Source organism: Paracoccidioides lutzii (genome assembly GCF_000150705.2).
Source record: "Paracoccidioides lutzii Pb01 unplaced genomic scaffold supercont2.17, whole genome shotgun sequence".
NCBI classification, from domain to species: domain Eukaryota; kingdom Fungi; phylum Ascomycota; class Eurotiomycetes; order Onygenales; family Ajellomycetaceae; genus Paracoccidioides; species Paracoccidioides lutzii.
Window position 1 is genome coordinate 536,401 of NW_015440963.1, and position 24,647 is coordinate 561,047.

Here is a 24,647-nt window from a genome sequence, read left to right on the forward strand (position 1 = left end):
TTTTTTTTTCGTTTTGTTCTTTTTTTGAATATGCACAACATTAAAAGCTATATATTTATCTGTAATGTATATGCACATATGATTATCTCTCCCCTGCTCCTCTCTAATACTTCCTTTCCTTTTGTCTTCTGGTTTCCTTTAAATATTCCGGCCGTTTTATGAAGTTCAATGTTACGCATGCAAACATACCCCAACCAACTTTTATATATATCCACATACTATTTTCTATGTGTTCTTCTCTTTTAGGGCTTTTTTGGTCTAAGATATCAATGTGACTTTTTTGATGTCAATGTTTTCACTGTTATTTTCTTAATTCTTTTCATCTAGACGATCTTACTCGTTGTATCTGATCACTGATGTCAAGGGAGAGTGATATACCTGTGTGCCTCTGTACTTATGTACTTCATTAAAAGGCTTCCACCAGCACCACTTGTCATATATCATGTTACAAAATCTTTGTTTATCAATAGTGGTATCTCCTTGTGTCATGATAAAATAAAAAGGAAAATCTTGGTATGTATTGTCCGTGAATTGTACTGCATTCTTGATGGCAGCTCAGGTCTGCAGTTTGGTTATGTTGCCTTTGCAAAACCCAGCTGATATACTCGCAATTTGAAGGTGCAATCTGAAATATAGAATGGAATCCTTGAAACGAAGTGGTCCTTTCGTGGTTCTTGAGAAAAGACTAGGTATGATGGATAGCGACACATTCCTCTGTGTGCCACTCCACACTTCATCCCAATGAAGGAGATAGAGGTGAGCTGAGATAAATGAAAGTTTAAAATAGAAATACCCCAGTTGTTCAGAAATGATCTGGATAATATATGAAGACGAAGCGAATTTTGCTTCTCAGCTCCTTGCATTGGCTCAGATTTATGTGTTCGATAACTTTCAATGAGTAGTCCGTAAATCCATGTCTGGAGTATGATCGTTGATTTTGGCTTGCTATCTACCCCCCTGAATATGCAGGAACAGAGTTTATGCAAGTCATTATGCATCGCATTCAACCCAACGACAAGCTGTTACCACACACACTCTCTCCCTTTGCTGAGAGCAACTCTCTTGACCGACATGATGCGGCGCATTGTTCTTTCGAGGAACCCACCAAATGGGACCCGTTTCGGACATCTGCTCTCTTACAACAGCGATAGCTAAGGGTGGATTATTTGAGGGCCTGTGGCTTCTTGGCTATGAAGATTGTGATGATATGAATAGCACACCAAATAGTACACCATGGAAAACAAATAAATATCTGAAAAGATGAAATGGACCACAGCTTTTGCGCGGGAATCATATATACCTTCCTTTTCGCGTGGCGTAGCGATATTGAATGAAGTAAAATAAACCACCGGCTTGGAAATAGAGCGCTCACGATAATTCTAATACAATGGTGGAGAATAGAAATTCCAATAAACGCATCCCATATTATTGTTATATACTTCAAAAACGCCATTCAGAAAGCAGACCTGTAAGAATCGTAATTGCTACTGGTCGAAGATAAATAATAGGACTCAAACCCATTTTCCTGGACATATGAAATAAGATAGAGAAGAAGCTAGCTAAATGCAAAAGGGTTCCTGTTAAAACAATAGAGGGTTAAACAATAGCTGTCGGAGTTATGATAGGAAAGCAGAATAAGGGAATATGAGTAACCAAGGTTAAGTAAACAAGAAGGCTTATTACAGTCATTCGTCATCCGCTTCTTCTACCTTGGGGGTAAGATCTCGTTTTATGGTCCCACCAACAGCTGCGGCTGAACCTGACGCTACCCCGGTCGACACATTCGTCCTGGATGGAGCTGATTGTTTATTTTTAGCTGGTTTGGCAGGGGAAGAAGAGGTGGTATTCTTGTCACCCTTTTTGGATTTCTTCGATTTCTTTTTCTTGGTCTGGATAAAGTTGGGTTAGGAAATATCTCCCATAGAGAATGTGATTGAATTGGTCAGGAAACTGTCCATCCCAGAAGAAATAGGTAATAATGCAAAAATAGGAACGTACCTCTTGCCAACCCCACACTGGTCTGAAACTGTCAAAAAATCCCACATCCTCAAACAGATTGGGGTACAACCAAAGACCTGGTGGAACTGCAAAGAAGGTAATGCAGAACAGGATCAGTCGGAAAATCGACATAGCAAAAAATAGACCTAGCAAGCCCATGATGCCAACACTCAGGTACCAAACCCCTCGTCTAAGCATAACAGGCCATAGCGGGAACATGACAACTGCCATAATTGCGACTAGGACACCCGCAGCCATCGCCTTTTGTTTCCACTGAGGACCTTCATATAACCAGACGTAATGCATCATTGGATCTATCTCTTGATGCTGCTCCACCCGGACTGTCCACAGCCCCTTTACGTGGCCTTTTGGTTTCCCATGGTTGTGTCCGGCATGAGGGTCGACTTTGGAAACTCGAAGCGCGAGAAGAGATAGGGGTAGGAGTTTGAATGCATTTTCGGCGGAAGCCTGATCTGTCACTGGAGGAAGAAGAGAATTGGGCTTTGATTGAGCTTTGGAGTATGCAGGGGACTGTAGAGCTCGTACAGCACGTTTGACTGATTTCCCCATTTTGATTAGCTTTCGACATAATCCAAGATCCAGGCCAATGGAAATATGGGATGTAACAGCAACCTTTAAATAGCTCTTTTCTTTGGCCATCCAAAATACAGGTTCTGGGCTTTAAATCTTGGGATTTGAGAAATTGAGCCACTGCAACAGCGCTGGGATCTGGTGGTGCATTGGAGTTCATGGGCACATGTTGCTCTGTTTGCTGTGGTCCCCCTTGCGCCTGCGCCTGTTTGGCCTGCTGTTGCTTTTGATGCTGTTGCAAAGCTTGGGCTTTGAGCTGATTTATATATTGCTCTGGAGTCAGGCCATGTTTCGCCGCCTCTGCAGCAAACTGTTGTCGTTGCATGTTGCTGAATTCCTCTGGTGTCATTCCACGCTTTGCCGCTTCAGTTGCGAGCTGTTGTTGCATAGCAGCAATTTGCTGGTGAGTTGGTTGGCCGGAAGCGGCCATTTGTTACCAGAGAAGAAAATTGACAATGGCGGAAGACTAAGAAAGGGCAAAAAAATCACCACACCTGTTGCGTTGCTGTGGTAGTTGTATTATGTTTGATGGACTTGTCAAAAGTTAATAATATTTGTGAACATTAAAAGTCGAAGTGGCCAGATCAGTCGCCATATCATGTGATACAAGCGACGATTCGCGTCTGGCGCTTAAACCAACTAGTTACATTAGTTAGTAACTTAATTAAGCGCTGTTATGTCGGATGCGCAATTACAATACAGATATACACAAGGAGGTAACATAAATACATTCCCAACTTAAACTAGGCACCACCGGGGCCATTCAGAAATCGATTCTCAATTCTTAACCATGCCGGTAATGCCGCTCCACTAGATCGATTGAGACAGACGAAATTGATTCCTCACGGCATGTCCATATCAGCCAATTATACGCCGGACGCCAGTGCTACTCTTGTATCTCTATGGAAGATTGTGCAGCTGGTAATATTTTATTCATATATACATTCAACAGAGAATTTCGTCCTACTAACATATACATCATAGTCCCAAAGGGATGTTTCGGCACAAATACCAATCAATCACGTCGCCCATCCGGGTGTTTCTCTGACATCTGCCTGCTTCAGCAATAAAGTGTATGAAGGGCAGGCCTTGGTGAGATGCATGTCAAACCTTTTGGCGGTTGATAATCGTCGATTTCATGTCGACTTATACTGGTCCGAAGCGCAACAACGCTGGATATTCTGTCCAGCTACAGTTGATTCCAATGCACCAATCAGGCAAGGGTCCCCGAATACCACTCTGATCGGATCTGTACCACAAGGAAATTTTTCGATTCCGAGGATGGACAGAGGTGTATTAATGCAAGCACGCGAAACCAAGACCCCTTCCAGCAACTCATTGCCGTCAATGGCCAACCATGCTGCTCGTGTAACGGAATCAACTACTCCGGAAAAGCCTTCTACTTCCGCCCCAGTACTATATAGTGTTGGACCGTACTCATGCTCCAAGTCTCTTGATCTCTCTATATTTCTCAGTTTACTAAAGAGTTATTTTTGGCTGACGAATGATACCCTCAATGCCCATATGTTACATATCTTGATCAACCTACATTCAGCTGCAGCAGCAGATTCACCTGACAAGTCTAGCAATGCTCCATCACCTGAAAAACTCCCTTCAGGCGCAAATCTTCTTGGATCACTGTTTGAAGAAGCATTACAAGAGTTCATGTACACCCCGAAGAAGCTTGAAGAAGAGAGAAGCAACCTGAACCGTTCATGGTATTCTGTTCCTTCATTTTCTCACCCCATTTCAGAATATTTTACGACCCACAGAGACTCCAAAGGTCACCATAGCACTCCCGACGGCTGGCCATGCGAGAGTTATGTGGAAAGGACTCGTTTGCACCGATTTTTGGTTGGTTGGGGCACAGTTGACCCTCAAATGGCGTCCTACGATTTCAATAGCGACAATGATCTTATTTTCCCCGAAGGCTCGCTTTCAACATTTAGAGAAATCAAAACTTCTAATGCCAATAATGAACCTGCAATCGAATTTGGTTGTTTATTCGACCCAGAAGCCACAGACGCCTCCAACCCAAATGCGTCATGGGCTGAATCAACCGCTGTTCAACAATATACTTATGACTCCACGCATGTATTAAGCAGTAAGCTTGTGGCATGTGGCATATCACCCACAATAAATTCCAGCCTCTCCAATATGACCGCTGATGTGGATTTCAAACCCTATCAAAACGCTTCTCGAGCTTCACAGTGGGCCTGGGTACCGGGTGAACCGATGTCAACAGACTTACGACCAGAGCCATCAACTAATCTCAGATGTGCCCGGGCTGATGTAACTTTCAAAGGACGATGGGTCCCCGCAAAATGCTCCAGCGAACTCTATGGGGCGTGTCGCATCGGAAACCAGCCGTTCCGCTGGACGCTAACGCCCCATCGTGTCCCATATGACAAGGTGTCACATAAATGTCCGAAGAACTCTACATTTTCCACTCCACGAACAAGCCTAGAAAACACCTATCTCTACCACCATCTCATGTCTATGCCCCAAAGTGTAATCAATGCATCCTCCGCTAATGTCTATGAACGCAGCGTCTGGATAGATCTCAATTCTCTTGACGTGGCCAATTGCTGGGTCTCTGGCGGTCCCCAGACGCAATGCCCATACGAGGTGGATGATGCTGCTGTTCAACTGCGGGCAGTGCTTGTACCCACAATAGCGGCTATCATTGTGTTGGTCATCGCGGCCTTGACCATATTTGTCAAGTGTAATTCCAATCGCAGGAATTCGAGACGGACAAGGGTCATTGAGGGATGGGAATATGAGGGTGTTCCATCCTAGTATATTTACTCCTTTCTAGAGTGTGACACCAGGATTTTGAAGAGCTGATGTCTGCCAATTTTGCCTTACATTTTTTGCACATACTTTTTGCATATTTACAGTTTTTGAACATATTTCTCCGTATATATTTATCATTATCTAAGTATTATATTTGAATCATGTATATAAAGTAATTTTCGAGCCGGATATTGATATCTGGAGAGGAAAAGCCTTGGAAGAACCTGCGACTGAGATCCAAGCTATGTCACGTTAAATAGTCTGAGTTACAACAAAATCTACATTGTACATTTTGGAAATCTATTATACAACCTCTAGCTTTGCACAAGATATTACAAAACCTATACCGCCCCTCTCCACAAGAATTCATGCTCCAATCCGTCAATATCTCACGACAAGACCTCCAACATATCTTCCACCCGTCCAAACTTCTCCCTCACTTTACCTGTAGCCTTTCCCCTCTCCACCTCCGCCCGGTCAATCTTTTCCCAATCCTCCCAACTCGTCGGGTGAAGGCCAAGCTGCTTTGTTTCCGGAAGCACACCCTCCCAACCAACACCCGTACTCCCGCCTTCAGATGAGTTGAGAAACGCATGTTCGTGGCTACCAGCAATATGCGACGCCCAATCTGCCGCAATCGCGTCAGCGGTAGCAAACGCGTCCGTCATCGTCGACGCAATGACACCAGTTGGGCCTCTCTTAACCCATCCTGCGCAGTAAATACCAGGTACTTGAGTCGGTTCGGACTCAGTAGATAATTCCGTGGTTCCATTTTCAGATGGAGGAGAACTGGTAATGACGCGCCCTTGACCATCATTGGGAATAATGCCAAGGGAATAGTTGAATTGGATATTGAGGTCCTCGAATCCGGGGAGTGGGAGGGACTGGTATCCAATGCTGCGGAAGCAGGTGCTGGCGGGGATATCTACATGAGCGACATGCCCATCGTCTTGTAAAATAGGGGTTATTTTGGCGGTTGGGGAGAAAGGGTCCGCTGGATCGAGTTGGTTTCGGGAAAATTTCATGTATGAGAGGGTGTCTGGATTTGAAGGAGAACTGTGAAAGGAATGTGGGGAGAGAAGGAAGTCGAGAGACCAAGACTTAGAGGCCTCTTGTGGATCCGTGGTCGAGCCTTTTGCAAGGAGCTGGGTTATGCGTTTCTGGACCCTAGGGAGTGATTTTATGGTTGATTCTGGGGGGAAGAGATATTTGGGAATAGGCTCGAAGGAGACTGAAGGGAGTTGGAGGATTTCTCGTACTTCTTTGATTGTAAACGCGGCCTAGGAAGTAGCAAGGTCAATGGTACGTGTTGTTGAAAATCAATATAGCCTGTGAGAGACAGAAAGCCTTACCTGCATTGGACCTCTTCGTCCAACCACTCTCACCCTTTTGATCTTACTCCTTGCCAAGTTCTCCAACGCATATTCCACCATATCCGTCTTTCTCAAGACATCTATGTCTGTTAACAACACCCTCGCCACATCCATAGCCACGTTTCCCTGTCCAATTATAACCGCGTCCTCTCCCAAAGTCAACGCTGGCGCCAGGTCTCTATATTCTGGAAGCCCGTTGTACCAGCCAACGAATGCTCTAGCCGAATATACACCACGTATAGATTTTTCACCAGGAATTCCAAGATCTTTATCCTTTGATGCCCCATACGCAAACAGTATAGCATCGTAATGGGGTTTGAGAGTACGCAGTGGAATATCTACGCCCAAGTCGATGTTTCCGATAAATTTGAATCGTGGGGACGTTGCGACTTCTGTAAATTTCTCCTGACAGTTCTGTTGCAATTGAGAAAAACTTAGTCTATTTACTCTATAATTATACAGCCTATCTCTATTTCAGCAATGACTATTTGCTTGAGCTCATACCTTCACCTCCGGATGGTCCGGGGCAACACCAAATCGGACCAGCCCAAATGGAACAGGGAGTTGCTCGTACATATCCACGCAAGCATCTTCAACCTTAGACATCAGTCTATACGCAGCGTAGAAACCAGCAGGGCCTGAGCCAACAATTGCGACCCGCAACGGATGACTCTGGGTGCTATATCGCTTTCGCTGCGAAAGCCATGGCGAGCTTGGTATGCTTATTTGTGAGGCGGCAAGTAGCCGATTGGCCTGGATGAGGCATCTAGCACATATGCTGGGAGTGCGTGACAAACTCATTGCCAACAAAATGAGTGGCATGGTCGTCAATTCACCCTCTGATGATGCGCAACATAATGTGTCGTCTTACAAATGAGGTCACCCCCAATTCGCGGCAAACGCCACTGACGCGGCTGCTTAGCGTTAATCGACGGATGTTGCCCCACCAACAATCGGCTAATGTTTACCCAATACATACACAACGCCACAATATGCGCGACATCCACACTGCGACAGCAGCAGCGCTTGTCAGGCAGGGAGCTCCATCCATATCCTCATTATTTCTCATAACCTGGTTTACATTCGTTTTTTCGACCTTTCAATCGTTGCTGAAATTCTCTCCTTAATTCCCCCATTTCAGATCCACTGGTTTGTTCTCCCATCGCGGACATGGGACGAACGGAGCCGCCGTTTCTCTATGACGGACCAACCTATAACCGTTTCTCTGGCATATCAGACAACTTTGATCCAAAGGCTGTGACGCAAACAAGCTGTACACCGCGCGAGCCTCGAATGGAAAGAAAGGGACCCCTTGTGAACTTCAATCGGCATCCGGATTCTGTATGGAACTTCTAGGGATATGAAATAACTATAAATATATGGAATTACAATTTGCTAATATTATACGCAGTACGCTGTGATTCCAAATGGAAATGATAACAAGAAAACGATGAACCCGAAGACCATTGACAGGGTAAAATACACAAGGATCTTTCAATTGATATTGAGGATTTTGGCTCTTGCTGGAGCGCTGGGTTTGCTGTTCTGTGTGATATGCATTAAAGATACGAAGGGAGAAGTGTCGTGGATGATCCGTGTTGCAGTATGTATTTGACCTCTACCATCGCGTGGATTATGTTTGTGACTCAATGTTTTAGCCCGCCGTTGCAATTCTTCATACCGTATACGGAGTCTACCATCTGTGTGGTTCCTTGACGGCTCGCAGTCCTGCCTCATCTGCTAGCTATATGTTGTTTGCGTGTGTTTTAGACGCTGGACTGATTCCGCTCTATCTCTTTATCGGCATCATAGCTAGAGTCGAGCACGATAGCAAGACATACGGCTGGGGTACCCTTTTCGATAAGGAAATGACAACATCCAAAATCATCTATGCAATCTTTGTTGGTTGTTGTGTTCTTGGAGCATTGCACCTTGTATCATTGGTTATATCTTTTTATTTGGCAGTTATTTTCCGCAAAATCTCTAAACTTCCGCCGGATATGAATCCATTGGAAAACCACCTTACCGCGCGTCCTCACAAACGCAGCAAATCCGAGATTGCAGATATCGCAGAGAAACACCTAAACACCACCACAGCTGACTCCCCTAACTCTAATCGCATGTCTCTTACTCAAGAACCACTGATTAATCCCCCTCGCACTGTTCCTTTTCTTCACATCCGTACTGGCTCCGTTGAAACTGGTGTCAACAATCCGAGGGAATCCGCCTATTCAGCCCAATTTCATCGACATTCGCGTTCGGATCTTCCCAGCGAACAGATGCGTCAGTATGGGCAATTCCAGCATACCCCGGTGGCCGCCGCACGCACTCCTGTGAGGGACGGTGGTGGCACCTCATCTCGACCTCAGTTTGCCGTCATCAACACTCCTCCCAAATCTGAGAACTCGCGCCCTGAATCCCCTAAAATTACCACCCATGATCCTAGTGGTATGCCATCTTTAGCGAATGATAACCGGTTCGCCTATCCCTCGTCGCCGTGTCCTCCATTGCATGCCGACCGAGTTTCTCCGCTGCCCGGCCGCCTCGGATCTCCCGGCATACATGGCGGTGATATTGGCGTAAAAAATTGGGAGACTATGGAAGACACATATGGCTTTAACCGGAGCGGCACAGTTGTGCGGCATCGCAGTAAGGACAACTATAGTCTTTCGAGTAGCTACTATAGTGGCGATGAAAACATATATGGCAAGGAGCATACAGAGAATCTGTGTGTGGATGATCAAGATGTGGACGATAATCTCCGGACCAACAATAACTACCAAGTCTCGGAAGATCAAACAGATGTACCATCACCTGTCCTTCATCCACTGGAAATGAACCCCCCCACACCACAGCCTGACGAACAACAACAACAACTCAACTCGTATAGTCAATCAAGCAGTATCCGCCGCGTTGCGTTGACTGACATGCCAAACTCATCACTCAACGTTCCAGGATATTCGACCCCGGTGAAATCTCGAGCATTGGGGGCCAGCGAGTCTAAATACGGAAAGTACTTTAACGACCTCAACGGGTCTGCCAACGGCGCAACCCAAAATAGCACGGGGAAAAACTCAACCCCAGGCAAAAATCGGTGGACACTTAGGAGTGGTAAGCCCTCCGCATACAAATCCCTACATGCCGACGACGATAGTGATGACGGCAAAGAACCCAGTCCAGCTCCCCGCGATCGCGATCGCAAGGGTCGCGTGGTCAGCAATTCTGGCATTGACTTGGGGTCGAATTTTGGGCATGGTTCACCTGGCTACGGCAGTTACATTGCTGGTCTAGGTATTGGGAGGAGAAGAGATGTTAGCGGGAAGGTCGCGGAAGAGGGACGGAATTGTGCTGGAGCTGTTGAAGAGAAAGAGAATGCGACGAAGCAGAAGGGATGGCTCCTTTCGAATTCTGGCGGTGGAGATATTAAGGCTGCTGGATGGGCTCGTTTTAAGGGGTTGTAAATGCGTTGTCACATTATCTTTTCCGACTTCCATTTTTAACCAATTGGCAGATATCGTCCTTGAATAATATTTCGATGATTGGGGCAAATCGAACGAGTGGAACGAAGTTTGTATTTGTTTCTTCCTTTTTATCATTTCAATCTCTGGCGTTTAATATTTCAGTTTCTTACTCCCCCGCCCTTTTCCTTTTCTCCCTTTCACTTCGTTACTGGACAACCAGAGGCGCTGCACAATATTCGCCTCTCCCTTCCCTGCTGTATACGAGACCTATTCTGATTTTTGATATCCCCTGTTCCCATTTGCTTGATGTTGCTGGGTTTTTGTTTTTTGATGATTTTTCTGTCTTCTTGGCTATTTTGGATGGGATTAATGATATTGATGTGCGTAATGTGATAATGTATCCATAAAACAGAAAGGTATAGTTATTGTGTCTGAATGAGATTTGCCGTAGTGTCTACTCCTATCTCGATACCCCTTTTTTACGGAACAACCCGTCATTAGTCAGCAAGAGTGGGATCTCTTAGAGGACCGTTATCAACCTTGTTGCATTGTGTGACTCTAAGCAAGCTAGCTAGCTACTAATAAATACATAGGTGCACGTGACCTCGGGTAGCCGGGGAATCCTCCAACAGGATCACCTTTTCTTTCGGTTCGTCGCTTGGATGTTCCAAGTTTACTTCACTCAGCTAATTTAGCTGTACCGTCGAAGAAACGATAGCTATGTCCAACCTCCAGTCTCCAGATTTATGGAAATCTCTCTTTGCTTCTTCCGCTTATTTGTCTCCAGGCATAAAAGAGAGGGAGTGCAATCCTACCCCTTCCTTCACTGTTTACTTTTTGCCAATGTAGGGGCAGGCCAAAATGGCTCGCCAGCGTGTTAATGGAATATGCCCTTCACCAAAACCATTGATCGGGAGCCTAAATGGAGTATTTGGCTTAGTTTAGAGTGTTTTTGATACTTGATATCCAAGAGATCAGGTTCAGCAAAAATTCAATGCACCTTGACGTTGTTTGTATCGCTTTCTCACACCAGTGCTGTTTGCATGAAAGATAGCTTGAGTTTCACTTCCTTGCCTTATGCTCTATATATTTTCGTTTTCAAAGAAAGATATTACACATAAATACTTTCTCTTGCCCTTGCTTTATTTCTGTTGCTGCTGAATTCCCCTCTCTCTTCGTTTCATTATAAGCTGCCTTTGATATCCTTCGCTGTCTCCTACCAGCAGATATTGACCGATAATTTCCGTTGGATACCAACTAGCTCTCAAGGATTTCCTTCTGTTGTCTTATAAATATTGGCATTCAGTATTCAAGCGAAAATGCCTCTCACTAGCATCCAAAAAAAGGCGATAACCTGCTACTACTGGAACGAGAGGACATGTAAATATAGTGACAATGTCTGCACGTACGCGCACCGTCATACTGGTCAGATTCCAAAAAGCCACAGTTGGCTAGATCCACTGGTGTGTGTCTACATGTTTCCTTGCTATTTTTTGACCATGAAGTCGATGGTTACTAGTTTACTTATTGATATCACAGCATCGAAATCAAGCCAACGAGATAACACAGGATCTAATCTCAATCATGGGGGGTGATGTAATAGATAATACTGTTACCATCCAGGCGGAAAGCTCTGAGTGTCTAACCTTGGCCGAAGCAGTTATCAAGGCTCTACAGACTAAGAGTGACTACCGTGGAATTAAACCATGCTCAGTTCCCATACCTCTGAATGCGTTCAAGAGGCGCTCAATCAGGGTATCGATGGATATTCTGCCATTTTCCAAGCCGTTAAGCGGAACGATGCTGATATTAGCAAGCTGCTCGTTGATAACGGAGCAAATCCCAATGCAACCGAGTATAATTCTGGCATCCCTCTCATTGCATTTGCCATTTTGCAGAATGCGGAAACCGTAGTTGTCCAAACTCTTCTGAGCCTTGGTGCGAATCCGCATTCTATTCCTCAAGACTTGTGGGATTCTACCGCGACCAAATTATCTATGAAGGGTGAGGACTTACTAGCAGGCAACAGTAACGCAACTCCCCAGACCCTCTGGTGCAGCAGTTTTCACCGCGTTTCGCTCCTACAGCGGCTGGACTTCGGTCTCAGTTATCATCTTCAAGTTACCAGTGGACCAGATGTACCCTCAAAAGAAGAACGACAAATTTTTGAAACACTAGGAATGAAATCTCTCCTCCAGGCACCATATTTTTTGATCGGACAGAGTTTCGCGGTTAAGTGCGTAGCGAAGTATGTCAAGTCGCCTCTTGTGCTTCCCAGAAGTGGTGCACTATTGTTAGCATTTGTTGGAAACCCCTGCCATGGCCAGGCTGAACTAGCTGCTTGTGTTGGCAAATTGATATCTGCCAACTCCATTATTGCTCGAGTCAAAAAGACAAACAAATTATTTACTAACGGGGGAGTATCGTCTGACAATCTGTCGATGAACCACTTGAACAAAGTGGAGGTGGTATACTTCGACGACCTGGACAAAACTGGCTGTTCGGACCTTATTACACTGCTAGATGGCCGCGCCCAAGGTGAGTATATCTCGATAAAACCCTACCCAATGCGATGCAATCGAACTCATCATTCCGGAGATATATCGAAACTGATACTTTTTTCTTTCACTCCCTTCAAGGCACCAAGCAAGACAAAGGTAATCCTAGCGTACTCACCAATGCGAGGACCATATGTATTCTCTCCGTAACGGATAGTGAGAAAACAATTCTGGGTTTCTATAAAAACTACCTATGATCCAATTCCAAGAACAACTGGCACTCAGCTCGTTGGGACCTTCTGGACAAAGCGCTGAGAAAAGACTTAATTAGAACTTATGGTGTATGTAAACTCTCCAGTGAAGACACTCACCTCATGACGAAAATTTCCAGGCCTCACTAACCAGCCACATCGATGCCATAATCCCATTTCTCCCTTACTCTAAGCTTGAAACAGCAGCTCCCGCACATAAACATATTAACGACCTGCGTTCTCGCCTGGCTTCTATCCATAAAACTCTTGGCGGTGCCCTTACAAGTAAAACCAGCTCCATATTCACACGCGCCGTCCGTCTCAAGCTCGAAGGCGATGACGAAGCGATCTACACGCATCTAGCGGAGAAGAACTATGACATGAATCTTGGCACACGGTCTATTCAGCAAGGAGTTGTTAACAAAATCCAGTTGCCGATTATTGAACTGTGGACTAAGAAATGTGCGTATGATCGTGAAGGGGCGGAGGAGGGCAAGGAAGGGTTGTCAGATGGGTTGGTTTGGTGAATAGGTTTGGTGACATTCCTGTCTCCACTTCTGCCTCTGTTGCTGGTAAGGATGTAGGGGGCGAGGAGGATAAGGGGACTATGACTGCTGTTGTCAAGTTGGTGAGTGGTGAGGGGTATGGGTCTCCTTCTATTGACATTTCTTTGGAATAGGCAGGGGGTAATTGAAGGAGGGAATCGGGTACCAGGATTATGGCTGTCCTTTTTGAAAGCAAGGTGCATTGCATTGAGCACTTGATACCCAGTAATGAGGTCATTGGTTGCTTACAAATTCTATTATTTTAATTTTTATCTAGGAGTTACGGGCGCGGGATACTCTTTCGAAATGTTACTACATAGTTTTGAAGGAGAATTAGGCAGTAATGAAGAAATTTATGAGTATGGCTATCTGCTTTGTCCTTTCTCTTGCCTAGGAAACGGGAGTGGGTTAACGGCTCGAGGATAGAGCCTGAGAAAGGGACAATGAGGTAGTTACTCTAGCAAAGATTTTAAGGGCGGTTTGCTACCTTTTAAGAAGCACTCCCCATAAATTTCCAACTCATTTCATTCTCACGAGAATATCTGCCGGTGTCCGTTGATGTACAAAGTAAATCCTTCTTGCATTGATTTAACTGCCCGTATGAATCCATAACAGCGTCTCCCAGAGAAGAAGCGAGACTAGAAACACAACTTCACAAATCATTTGACCGGAGGGCTAAAAAGAATCCGTACAACATAACTAAAGTTCCTGTTAATTATTTTCTCCTTGAAATCCCCAAATCACGAAAGTTCAACGTCTAAAGCTATTAATCGGGCAGTGGTAAACTGTCCTTCATGATGGAAGAGGCCACACCTCGCGTTTTGGGTTGGTCCAGATATGTACCTTTATGAAGCTCTCGAACTACGGACTCCTTTTGGAAATTTCCGCAATCAGTTGAGATAATAGAACAAAGGCGTAAAAATGCGAAGGGTTGCCTCAAGATATAAATAAGGAGGGATCAGTGGAGAAAGAGGTATGGGTGGCGGAAGACAGAAACTGTCCACGGGATAAAAATGTTTTGACGAAATGACAAGTGTTACCAAAAAAAATAAAAAAGAAAAGAAAAGAAAAAGAGCAAGACAAAAATTACAGAACGTCAATGCCATTTCATGAGAAATCCTCCCCAGGTTCCTCGATATTGTTCTTGACGCGAAGTAATATCGCCGTCTTCCATTTATCCAGTTTGCTTAACTGATCATATTGAAATAGCCTATCGCCAAACGCTTCTGCGTCACCCTGCTCAACAGCTTGCGCCAGATCGACAAGGAGCATATGTTCGCGTGTCGTTGCAAAGGAGTTATCTAGTTCTCTATAGGTCTGTAGAGCGCGGTTGGTGGCGACAAGGTCCTGTGGGAAAGTGTGTCTTGTTAGCAGTCGTTCCTTTACTTTGAGAGATGACTAGGGAAATGGACGCTCTTTGTCGTATTAACCTTTGAGGCAAGGTGGCAGATGCCAGCTTTCAAGAAGTAATCTTTTACCGAATACTTCATCAGACTATTGTTAATGGATGATCTGGCCACACGCTCGAAGTTCTCGACGGCTTTGTAGTAGTCTCCTTTGAGGGCGGCGAGGTCTGCGACTTTGAGAAAATGCTTGTTGGCTAGTCTGTGAACGACCAAACATTTAGCATTCCGTTTCCTTTTCTTCATTTCTCCTCTCATTTAAATCCACGCCCACCAAGAGGCACAAAAGGAGTTTGGGAAGAGGTAGCGGGAAAGTGACTTACGCTTCCGCGTTGTCTCCCTCGAACCATTCCGCAGCTTTTTCATATGCTTCCAACGCCCTTGATTCATCCCCAATTTCCACCTCATAGATTTCAGCCAAGTTTTGTTGATGGGTCGCAGCCCGTCTGAAGTTCCCCTTGGAAATATAGTGTTGGATTGCAACCTGGAGCACTCTAGCGGCATCTTCAGGGTCTGTCTTTCGGTATACTTTGAATGCCTCCGTCAAGACATTGGCCGCATCATCTGGCTCGTTAAGATTCTTGGTGAAAACTGCTGCTGCTTTTTCAAACGCCATTCCCGCCTCCTTGTCTGTATTCCGCATGTGTTAAACTACGTATCATGACGGCTATCGGGAACGATTCGAGGTGGGAAAAGAGTCTGGGTGAGACCAACTCATCTTCTGTGCCCGGAACGCATTTGCGGCTTGTGAGTACAGGTCTGCGGCATTTTCATATTTTTCTGTCCGTCCGCCAAACAGACTGAATCCGCCTGAAGCACTTTGGAGCGCTTTGTCGGCCTGTCATAATTGCCATCGGTTAGATACGTCTATCAGACTGCGGGGAGTCGATACCAGTGCACACCTTCTGTAGGAGGACTCGTGGATCCTGTGCCATGGTCTGGATTGCCCTTTGGAAATAAAAGAACTGGAAAAAAAAAAAAAAAAAATTAGCTCATAGGGTTAGGAGAATCGTTATAGAACTGGTGTAGATGGCTGCAGTACTTAAGTAATGGTCCATGGATGCGATGATGGGGGGTGGTGATATAATTATGGGTTGGATTCTCTTGGCAGGGCTGATGATGTCTGGTTGGTTATAGCCACGACGCCTGGTTTTATAGCCACGGCGCTTGCAGCAATAAAAAGTTCTCGCAATGTTCCGTTTTTGCTTGTGGATTATACTACTACGGAGTGCGAACACAGCAGCAGAGATATCTGTCAACTTATTCGACAATTGACCCAGTATTGTACAAAAGGCAGTAGTTCCTGGGTGCTGGTTGGCCTATATACATCATCCTATCCTGACTCAATGGCACCCTACTGCATTCGGTCTCTGCGACCAGTCCTACAAGGTATTGGCAATAATACCTGCCAGAGAGGATCCAGACGTACTCGACGCTCGTCGTCATCAGCAGTTGTTCCCATAGAAGATCCCGCTTTCATTCCCTCAAAGCCCAGCTGGTCGGTAAAGTCCCTTTTACCGCAAAACACGCCTCTTCCACAGTCAGGTACTGTGTCGTTGAAACAGCTCCACCATCTCTTGAAACTTTCTGCGCTCCCACCACCCTCGAGCGTTGAGGAGGAAGAGGAAATGCTCAAAACTCTTGAATCACAGATTCATTTTGTGAGGGAGGTTCAGCGCATCGACACCTCTGGCATTACCCCGTTGCGGACTATTCGCGATGAGACCGTTGAGGCCCAAGAGGAGAATACAATCGGAATAAAGGACCTTGAGGAATCTCTTAAACAAGAGCAATACGTTGGATGGAGCAGAAGGATTCAGCGCACAAAGGCAGAGAAACAAACTCATCCAGACGGGGAGGTTTGGGATGGCGATGCGTTGAAACCCGCGTCGAAGGCGATAGGGAGATATTTCGTGGTTCAGTCAAGCTGAGGAACTGGGGTATTTATGCGTGTCCTCCATACAGTTATCCATCCCTGGATATGCATATCCAATGCGCTCTCCAACGCTTCCTTTCCTAATCGTCAGCCTCGTTCTCATACCGAAATGGCCCGAAAATGTTCCTGCCCGGGGACCCTTTTCAAGCTGGCGGCTGACTCATCAATCCGAGTTCAACGTCCGCTCTCTACCTTCTTCTTCGATTGCTCGATGCTCTTTTGTTTACAACATCTCTACTCCAGTTCGACTACAGCTTTCATCCAGATGTGCCAGTCTTTTGTATATTTTATTCAATTTTATTATTTTGCCTCAAGCTTCTGTCCAGACATCCTATGCATTTGATATAAATCATATGCGCGCAGCTTGCGCGGCATTCTACGGACAGTAAAATGGCATCACCAATGCCCGGGAGTGAACCATGCAGCGGCTTGGACTTGGGGCACGGCCAATACCAAGAAGATAAAATGGGAGGCGACATTGCAACAGTTCTCAGCTTAGGCGACCGACAGTCTCTAGCTTTGCTCATGGTCGACATTGTGGATGAGATGCAGCAAACAATATTCACTTATTTTAACACGGTGGATTCGAGAAGGCGTCGCAGTGTTCATAATCCAGCTCCAGACGACAGCGATTCTATCCCATCTAGATCTCAAAAGGCCAAACTGGGTCCTCCAACCCGAAAGCCATCTACGCTACTAGTAAAAGTTGAGGCGGAGTCACTGAGATATTTTAGTATCTGGAAAGATTCAGTTACCTTCCGTATTGGGGAGATCATAAATACACCAGACGCAATTGAATCTCTAGCAAATGAACCACCTGAAGGGAGCCAGGAGGTCGAAGACGTAGAAAGCACCGCCGAACCAGACTTTACAAGGTTGAGACCAAATCGTACAAGCTTTGCGAGCCGCTACCCGCCGGTAGAGACACCCCTGATCCAACTACCACATGACACGAAATTGGTCCTACTTCATTCGGTTCTCCTTTTACTTCTTAGCCTTGAGCACTACAGTGCTCATTCACGAGTCTTGATGCTCAGAATGGCGTCCAGTCTTGGACTGACTGTGGATGACCTGGTTAATGACGAGATCAAAGTAGCTGAAGGCCTATTGCAAACCGCCAGAGCAATGACGGCAGAACAGGAAGCTAAGACAAAAGTTGAGGAGAAAAAAACATCCAGGAAGTGGAAGATTAGGCTAGCATCTGCTGCGGGAGGTGTTCTCATCGGCTTGACTGGAGGATTCGCTGCTCCTGTTGTCGCCGCTGGCATCAGTGCTGTGATGGGCGGCCTTGGCCTGGGGGCCACTGCTGCAGCTGGATACCTTGGTGTAGTTGCCAGCAGTAGCACTATTATTGGCGGAATTTTCGGTGCCTTTGGTGCCAGAATGACCGGAAAGATGATGGAGCGGTATGCAAAGGAGGTTGAGGACTTTGCATTCCTCCCCCTCTATACGCCCGCGCCTTTAGAGGGGAGTCCTATAACTACGGTTCCAACGGATCAACGTCTTAGGGTTACTATCGCAATCAGTGGTTGGCTTTCTGAGGAAGAAGACATCGTTAACCCCTGGCGAGTTCTTGGACGCGATTCCGAAGTATTCGCGCTGCGATGGGAGTTTAAGGCCTTGATGAGACTTGGCAATGCAATGACGACAGTAGTCAGACATACTGCATGGGCTGTCGCAACAAGGCAGGCTATCACAGGGACTGTTTTCGCACCCATTCTTGGCTCTATAATGTGGCCTGTTGCCCTGCTTAAACTTGCTCACGTAATCGATAATCCTTTCAGTATCGCCAAAGTTCGGGCTGACAAGGCGGGTCATGTTCTTGCTGATGCTTTGATCAACAAAGCTCAAGGTGAACGTCCGGTAACCCTGATCGGCTATTCCTTGGGTGCTCGTGTAATTTTCTGCTGTCTTTTAAGCCTCGCAAAAAGGCGTGCATTTGGTTTGGTTGAATCTGCGATTCTCATTGGGTCGCCCACCCCGTCAACTGCAAGCCATTGGCAACTGATGCGCACTGTTGTCAGTGGCCGGCTGGTCAATGTCTACTCCCTGAACGACGCAGTGCTTGGATTTCTATACCGCGCAAATAGTGCTCAATATGGAATTGCTGGTCTTCAGGCTATTACTGGTGTCCCCGGTGTGGAGAACTTTGACATGAGTGATTCAGTCACTGGTCACCTTCGGTACCAATACATGGTTGGGCATATTCTCAGGAGGATCGGATATGACCATCTGGACCAGGAAGAATTGCAGCGGCAAATCGATATGTTGAAGGCTAGAGATGAGGGAGATAAGAAGCAGCTCCAGCTTGAAAAGGAGAAGAAACTGGGTCAACCGAGCTCGGAACAGCAGCCACAGCAACCCCCGGCGAATAATACGGTTCCTCAACCTTCGCCTGCTGAGGTTGGGAGGGTAGAACGGGAGGTAGAAGGGCGGGTGATGGAGGCTATGTATCATATCCGGTTTGGGAGACTTGAGGTGGGGGGTGAGATCACATGAAGGAGTATATCACCCATGGAATTGTTGATGGACGACTGCTAATGACCCTTTACTATTTGCTATTGTGTCGGGTTTATTATCGGGATCAACTGTCACATTTCCTTAGCTGTTACGCTTTTATATTATTAGTGTCGAATTTTCACTTTCCAGAATGTTTTGCGGTCACACGTCCGTATGGTATTATTGTTTCAGTGTAACTTATCTAGCAAATGGTAAAATTTTCGGCTGCTAGACGGCTCCATGTACGAGATAAACGTTCTATAAACGAGTAAACCAATATAGATATGGAGAATAGATACTAGATGGAATCATTAAATCAAATGTTTTTCATATATAAATGTAACGCAATGCGTATGTCCTTTCTTCGTGGTTCGTGGAAATTTATCCATCATCCCCTGACTCTAAACACGCCACACTTGTCATTAATCTTGGAATTTCCCATTTGTCACACAAAGGGAAACAGAAATTAACGGGGAAGAAAAGGTATTGGCATCATACTGAATGGGAAAGTGTTCCAAAACAACCCATTTTTTTCTGCTATTCCCTGCTTTAGCATACCAATTAATTCGCGGTTTCTTCCCCCCAGGCAATTGCCTTGCGGGGGAAAACACGCTTATACAAACTAATCCCAATAGCATCCTGCGGATTAATTTTAGCATCAAACGTTGCTTTGAAATACCCATGCGTGCCCAGACTCTCCTTGATATACCCGCTCCGACCCCTCTTCGTCCACAGTTGCAGGGCTTTGAACCAATTAACGTCCTCCGCGTTGAAGAACATGTAGCGCACCGTGACGACCCTCTTGTGAATCTTGTAGGGGTGGCCAGTCAGGATGACCCGCTTGGCAATAACACGCGAATGGTCCGGTGCCATCGTCGTCCCTGTGCCGATTAGTTCCCAGGTATCCAACTCACTGGCATGGGAGCTGCCATTGCCGGTGGCTGAATGCATTGCCTCAGCGTCTGTGGTGGGTGGCGAGTTTCTGAACACCAAGACTGGCAAAGATCCCCATGATACGGGGCCGATGAAGGTGGCTACAGCGCTGCGGCCAGGATGTAGGTATCTGTCGAATTTGTGGACGTTGTTGGGAGTGTTTCCGGCGGAGGAGAAGAGGGGTTTGATGACCAGGCGGCGCGGACCGCATTGGATGATTAATTCTTCTTTGGATTTCAGGGGCTTTTCGACGCTGGAGTTTAGAGTTATGTTGATGTTGACGACGGTGTTTTTGTGTTCGTGGCGGAGGAGGGAGAAAAGGGAGATTGGTTGTGTGGGGCGAGATTTTAGGCTGAGGTCTACATCACGGAGATGGACATTGACGCGGGTTCCAGGCCTGACGCCACCTGCGAGCGCTTCCCTAACACATTGGTTTTTGGAGCTTTTGTAGTCTGGGACTTGCAGTAGACGCCGCCAGTCCTCAGGCTCATGGGCCCTGTCCTCTTCCATTTCCCAATGGCTGGTTTTCAGATTTTTGAGGCCGCGGTACCTAGCCAGTCTTTCTCTTGCGATGGTGTTTGGGTGAAGTTCTATTTCGTCGGGGAATTCCAAGTCATCCTTTTCTTCATTCTTGCGGCTCGCGCGATATTCTTCTATTTGTTCAGCTTCATCTTCAGGGGATGGATCCAGGAGCATTTCTGATTGTGGGTATTCTGAAGGGCCGCCAGCCTCAGTCATAGCGTCTCTATTGTCTACATTGAAAACACCGTCCTCTGGACCGGCTGGGCCGTCCAAGTCCATATCATCGTCGACATCATCCATTTCATCAACTAGGTCAGAGCCAGAGTCGGAGAAATCGTCAAGATACCATGCTGCCTGGTAATCTGACGTGCCCTTCGGTAATCGCCTTGGTCGTGTGGTTCCCTTCTCATCGTCGTCCGAGAAATAGTGATAATCATCGAGAAGCACACCTTTCTTTTCAGCATCACCCATAGAGACTGCATCATCCACCATAACGACTTCATCAGGAGCCACGGTAGCTAAATCATCACAATCAGCACTTGGTTGGTCCAAAACCTGGGGCAGAGCTGTGTAGTCGATATTCATTCGATCATCACCCATCTTCTGTTGTTTCGATGAGAGCAATGGCGCAGCAGTGATAGATGAGATCATATAGTCGCCCCAAGAAGGTATGTGAACTAAGCGGTCCGCTTTTAAGCCTTTGCCCCGTACTACACCAGTAACCACAACTTCGCCGGATGCTTTAGATGACAATTCGGGCCATTGGATGGTTTCAATAAGCATCCAGCTTCTGTCATCCCGCCAGCGAATGCCTTTCGGAGTTGCTGTGCATATACCCCTTACTATGTTGGAACATTCTTGTCTTGAGTCTAGAGAATGCACCTTCTCTAATATAGGGAAGAAGTGTGTGATGTAAGACTTGAGTGAAGCTGTGATTTGTGGACATCTCTTGGGTGGGGTGATTTTGTCAAGACCCTATGAATAACTGTTAACCACTAGAGTATAACAAAGTCGGTGGAGCAAACTTTTCATACCTGTACAACTGCAAGAACATTCGATATACCTTGCCCTTCAATAGCTCGCAACAGCAACTCAGCCCCCTCGTCCAGTGTATCATCTGCGGGAAGTATGAAAATGACGAAATCCGATAGGCGACAACTGTCCAGAGCTGCAATCAAGTCTCGTCTCGTGGGGATATATAGGATATTCTGTTTAAATCTCTCTATGCGCACACGGCACGTACTGCCCTGGACATCTGTATCAGGTATATCGAGGCTTTCGTTCAGTTTCTTGATAGCGGCATGGGGATCGGCGGCATCCGAAAGAGGTATAACGGCAACATGTCTCGCAGCACCATTTTGGCCGGAGAATATGCTCAAGGACTCAGACTTGTTTTGGTGTTTCAATCTTTGCTTCTGGCGTGCTTGGTTTCGGCGATCAAGTTTCGACATAAGTTGCTGGTGGGGGGTTTTGCGGCCACCCCGGCCTTCTAGTTTGCCTACCAGTAGAGTGTGTTAGGCCGTGCGCAAGAGTAATTCAAAAAACAGCCGCATATCGTTTATTTCAAAAATGAATTACCTTTGGATAAATCTTTAAGAGCGCCTTTGGACATATGTTTTGACTTAAACGACTTGTGCGTACTCTTCGTCGTACTCCGATGGTGGTGTGGAGTAGCCACAGCGGGAGCCATGCTGTGAGAGCTGGACCCTTTGAATCTGTATGGAAGAGAGGCCAGATTCACAGCGATATATAATGAGAGCCAACAAGGCTATGTAGAAAAGCAATCCGGAACCCTACCTTCTAACGCTGTAATCGTCTCTCCCTTTTAGTCTGGATATTTATTTTCAATATCGGAGTTTATTTTCGTGTCGTTTGATAAGTTTAATGCAAGGCTAGTCACATGACATGTGTTTGTGCCTTTTGCATCATTCCCCGTATCGCAAAGCCACAGAAAATAAATCCCCAGACGAGAGATTCTGTGTCGGCGATGCGCTTCCTCTGCGACATTCTGCAGGATTTTGCAGCGTGAGCCTTTGATACGGTGTATGTAATCCCTCGTCTCAGCTATGGAGGTTGAATCCGCCTCCCAAAAAGAGGACGTTGTCCGCCAATCACACGAGAAAAATGGCACCGAGTCGCGGGAGGACAAGCAGCGAGTGGCAGAAGCGCGACAAAAATATGGGAGAGGGAAGCAGATTAATGCGAAGAGTGCCAAGGACAAGAAACTCCGCAGCAACCTGAAAAATCTGGAGGCGAAATATAAAGATGCAGCGCTGAAAGCGAAAGATGCGGAAATTCTTCTGGAAGCCGAAGGTGGTTATTTGGAACCTGAAGGGGAACTCGAGAAAACATATAAAGTGCGACAAAGGGATATTAAGGAAAGTGTGGGAATAGAAACTGCACAGAAAGGCTTTGAACTCAAGCTGGAAGACTTGGGACCGTACACCGCTGATTATACGAGAAACGGACGCAAACTTTTATTGGGAGGCAGGAAGGGACATGTTGCTACGATGGACTGGCGGGATGGGAAGCTGGGCTGTGAATTACAGCTTGGAGAAACTATAAGAGATGCCAAATGGCTGCATAACGACCAGTTCTTTGCCGTGGCGCAGAAAAAATATGTCTACATTTACGATCATGCTGGTGTTGAGATACACTGTTTGCAAAAACATGTTGAAGCCACACACTTGGAATTTCTTCCGTACCATTTCCTTCTTGCTAGTGTTGTGAGTATAAGAAAAATACCCTTACATGCAGACTACGTCCATTAACGTGTTCTCTCTCCTCTAGGCTACCAGCGGATACCTTAAATATACAGACACCTCCACAGGCCAATTGGTAGTAGAACTGGCTACCCGTCAAGGCTCCCCAACATCCCTTTGTCAAAACCCCTATAACGCCATTCTACACGTCGGACACCAAAACGGCACCGTCTCCCTCTGGTCTCCCAACTCTTCAACTGCCCTCGTCAAAACCCTCACCCACCGTGGACCCGTCCGATCAGTGGCAGTCGACCGACAGGGACGATACATGGTATCAACAGGTCAAGATATGCGCATGGCAATATGGGATATCCGCATGTTCAAGGAGGTACACAACTATTCCGTTCCCCAACCCGGCTCAAGCGTCGCCATCAGTGACCGCGAACTAACCGCTGTCGGCTGGGGTACACAAGTCAGTGTATGGAAAGGGCTATTCACGGCTGCAGCTGCAGACCAAGAAAAGGTGCAAAGTCCATACATGGCCTGGGGCGGCGATGGGAAGCGCATAGAGCGCGTCCGCTGGTGTCCATATGACGACATTCTCGGAGTGTCCCATGAAAAGGGATTCTCCAGCTTAATCGTTCCGGGCAGTGGAGAGCCCAACTTCGACGCCTCCGAAGTCAATCCATACGAAACCACCAAGCAGAGACAGGAGGCCGAAGTACGAGGACTACTTACAAAACTGCAGCCGGAGATGATCTCGCTCAATCCGCACTTTGTGGGAAATATTGATATTGTGAGCGATGCTGTGCGTAGGAAGGAGCGCGATCTCGATAGGAAACCCGATGATATTATTGAGAGGTTGAAGAACAGGGGTCGTGGGAGGAATAGTGCGTTGCGCAAGTATTTGCGCAAGAGGGGAAACAAGAATGTTATTGATGAGAAGCGGCTTAAGGCTGAGGAGCTCCGGAAAGAACGCTCGTCTTGGGCGAAGAAAAATTTGCAGCGCCAAAAGGCTGCTTTGGGACCTGCCCTTGGGCGCTTTGCGAGAGCGAAATCTTTGTGACCTCGTTTTGACATATTATGGCATATTTTCTTCGGGTCTAGGGCGAAAATAGCGTCTAGGAGCTATGGCATGA

General features: G+C 46.3%; 9 protein-coding genes across 9 annotated transcripts; 5 read left to right on the top strand and 4 right to left on the bottom strand.

Annotated features, from left to right (window-relative positions):
- Nucleotides 1–1,685: 1,685 nt before the first annotated feature.
- PAAG_06228 (translocation protein SEC62) lies at nt 1,686–3,019 on the bottom strand (the record flags this gene model as incomplete). The annotated part of the gene is made up of 3 exons (XM_002791917.2): nt 1,686–1,889; nt 1,999–2,555; nt 2,632–3,019. The coding sequence occupies 3 exons, from the start codon at nt 3,017–3,019 to the stop codon at nt 1,686–1,688; spliced, it is 1,149 nt and encodes a 382-aa protein (XP_002791963.1).
- A 419-nt stretch (nt 3,020–3,438) lies between these two features.
- Nucleotides 3,439–5,388, top strand: PAAG_06229 (lectin C-type domain-containing protein; the record flags this gene model as incomplete). Its single annotated transcript, XM_015845830.1, has 2 exons — nt 3,439–3,510; nt 3,574–5,388. 2 exons carry the CDS (start codon nt 3,439–3,441, stop codon nt 5,386–5,388), a joined length of 1,887 nt encoding a protein of 628 aa, XP_015700056.1.
- A 386-nt stretch (nt 5,389–5,774) lies between these two features.
- On the bottom strand, nt 5,775–7,580 carry PAAG_06230 (NADPH:adrenodoxin oxidoreductase; the record flags this gene model as incomplete). The annotated part of the gene is made up of 3 exons (XM_002791919.2): nt 5,775–6,665; nt 6,738–7,172; nt 7,263–7,580. The coding sequence occupies 3 exons, from the start codon at nt 7,578–7,580 to the stop codon at nt 5,775–5,777; spliced, it is 1,644 nt and encodes a 547-aa protein (XP_002791965.2).
- A 348-nt stretch (nt 7,581–7,928) lies between these two features.
- On the top strand, nt 7,929–10,219 carry PAAG_06231 (hypothetical protein; the record flags this gene model as incomplete). The annotated part of the gene is made up of 3 exons (XM_002791920.2): nt 7,929–8,099; nt 8,170–8,361; nt 8,417–10,219. 3 exons carry the CDS (start codon nt 7,929–7,931, stop codon nt 10,217–10,219), a joined length of 2,166 nt encoding a protein of 721 aa, XP_002791966.1.
- A 1,706-nt stretch (nt 10,220–11,925) lies between these two features.
- Nucleotides 11,926–13,647, top strand: PAAG_06232 (hypothetical protein; the record flags this gene model as incomplete). Its single annotated transcript, XM_002791921.2, has 5 exons — nt 11,926–12,757; nt 12,859–12,933; nt 13,003–13,058; nt 13,109–13,486; nt 13,546–13,647. The coding sequence occupies 5 exons, from the start codon at nt 11,926–11,928 to the stop codon at nt 13,645–13,647; spliced, it is 1,443 nt and encodes a 480-aa protein (XP_002791967.2).
- A 973-nt stretch (nt 13,648–14,620) lies between these two features.
- Nucleotides 14,621–15,851, bottom strand: PAAG_06233 (vesicular-fusion protein SEC17; the record flags this gene model as incomplete). Its single annotated transcript, XM_002791922.1, has 5 exons — nt 14,621–14,860; nt 14,944–15,118; nt 15,240–15,546; nt 15,631–15,754; nt 15,819–15,851. The coding sequence occupies 5 exons, from the start codon at nt 15,849–15,851 to the stop codon at nt 14,621–14,623; spliced, it is 879 nt and encodes a 292-aa protein (XP_002791968.1).
- Nucleotides 15,852–16,262: 411 nt separating this feature from the next.
- On the top strand, nt 16,263–19,351 carry PAAG_06234 (transmembrane and coiled-coil domain containing protein; the record flags this gene model as incomplete). The annotated part of the gene is made up of 3 exons (XM_002791923.1): nt 16,263–16,832; nt 16,882–17,031; nt 17,216–19,351. The coding sequence occupies 3 exons, from the start codon at nt 16,263–16,265 to the stop codon at nt 19,349–19,351; spliced, it is 2,856 nt and encodes a 951-aa protein (XP_002791969.1).
- A 561-nt stretch (nt 19,352–19,912) lies between these two features.
- PAAG_06235 (ribosome biogenesis protein TSR1) lies at nt 19,913–22,496 on the bottom strand (the record flags this gene model as incomplete). Its single annotated transcript, XM_015845831.1, has 3 exons — nt 19,913–21,781; nt 21,841–22,304; nt 22,385–22,496. 3 exons carry the CDS (start codon nt 22,494–22,496, stop codon nt 19,913–19,915), a joined length of 2,445 nt encoding a protein of 814 aa, XP_015700057.1.
- A 376-nt stretch (nt 22,497–22,872) lies between these two features.
- On the top strand, nt 22,873–24,574 carry PAAG_06236 (U3 small nucleolar RNA-associated protein; the record flags this gene model as incomplete). Its single annotated transcript, XM_002791925.1, has 2 exons — nt 22,873–23,532; nt 23,597–24,574. The coding sequence occupies 2 exons, from the start codon at nt 22,873–22,875 to the stop codon at nt 24,572–24,574; spliced, it is 1,638 nt and encodes a 545-aa protein (XP_002791971.1).
- Between the last annotated feature and the right edge of the window lie 73 nt (nt 24,575–24,647).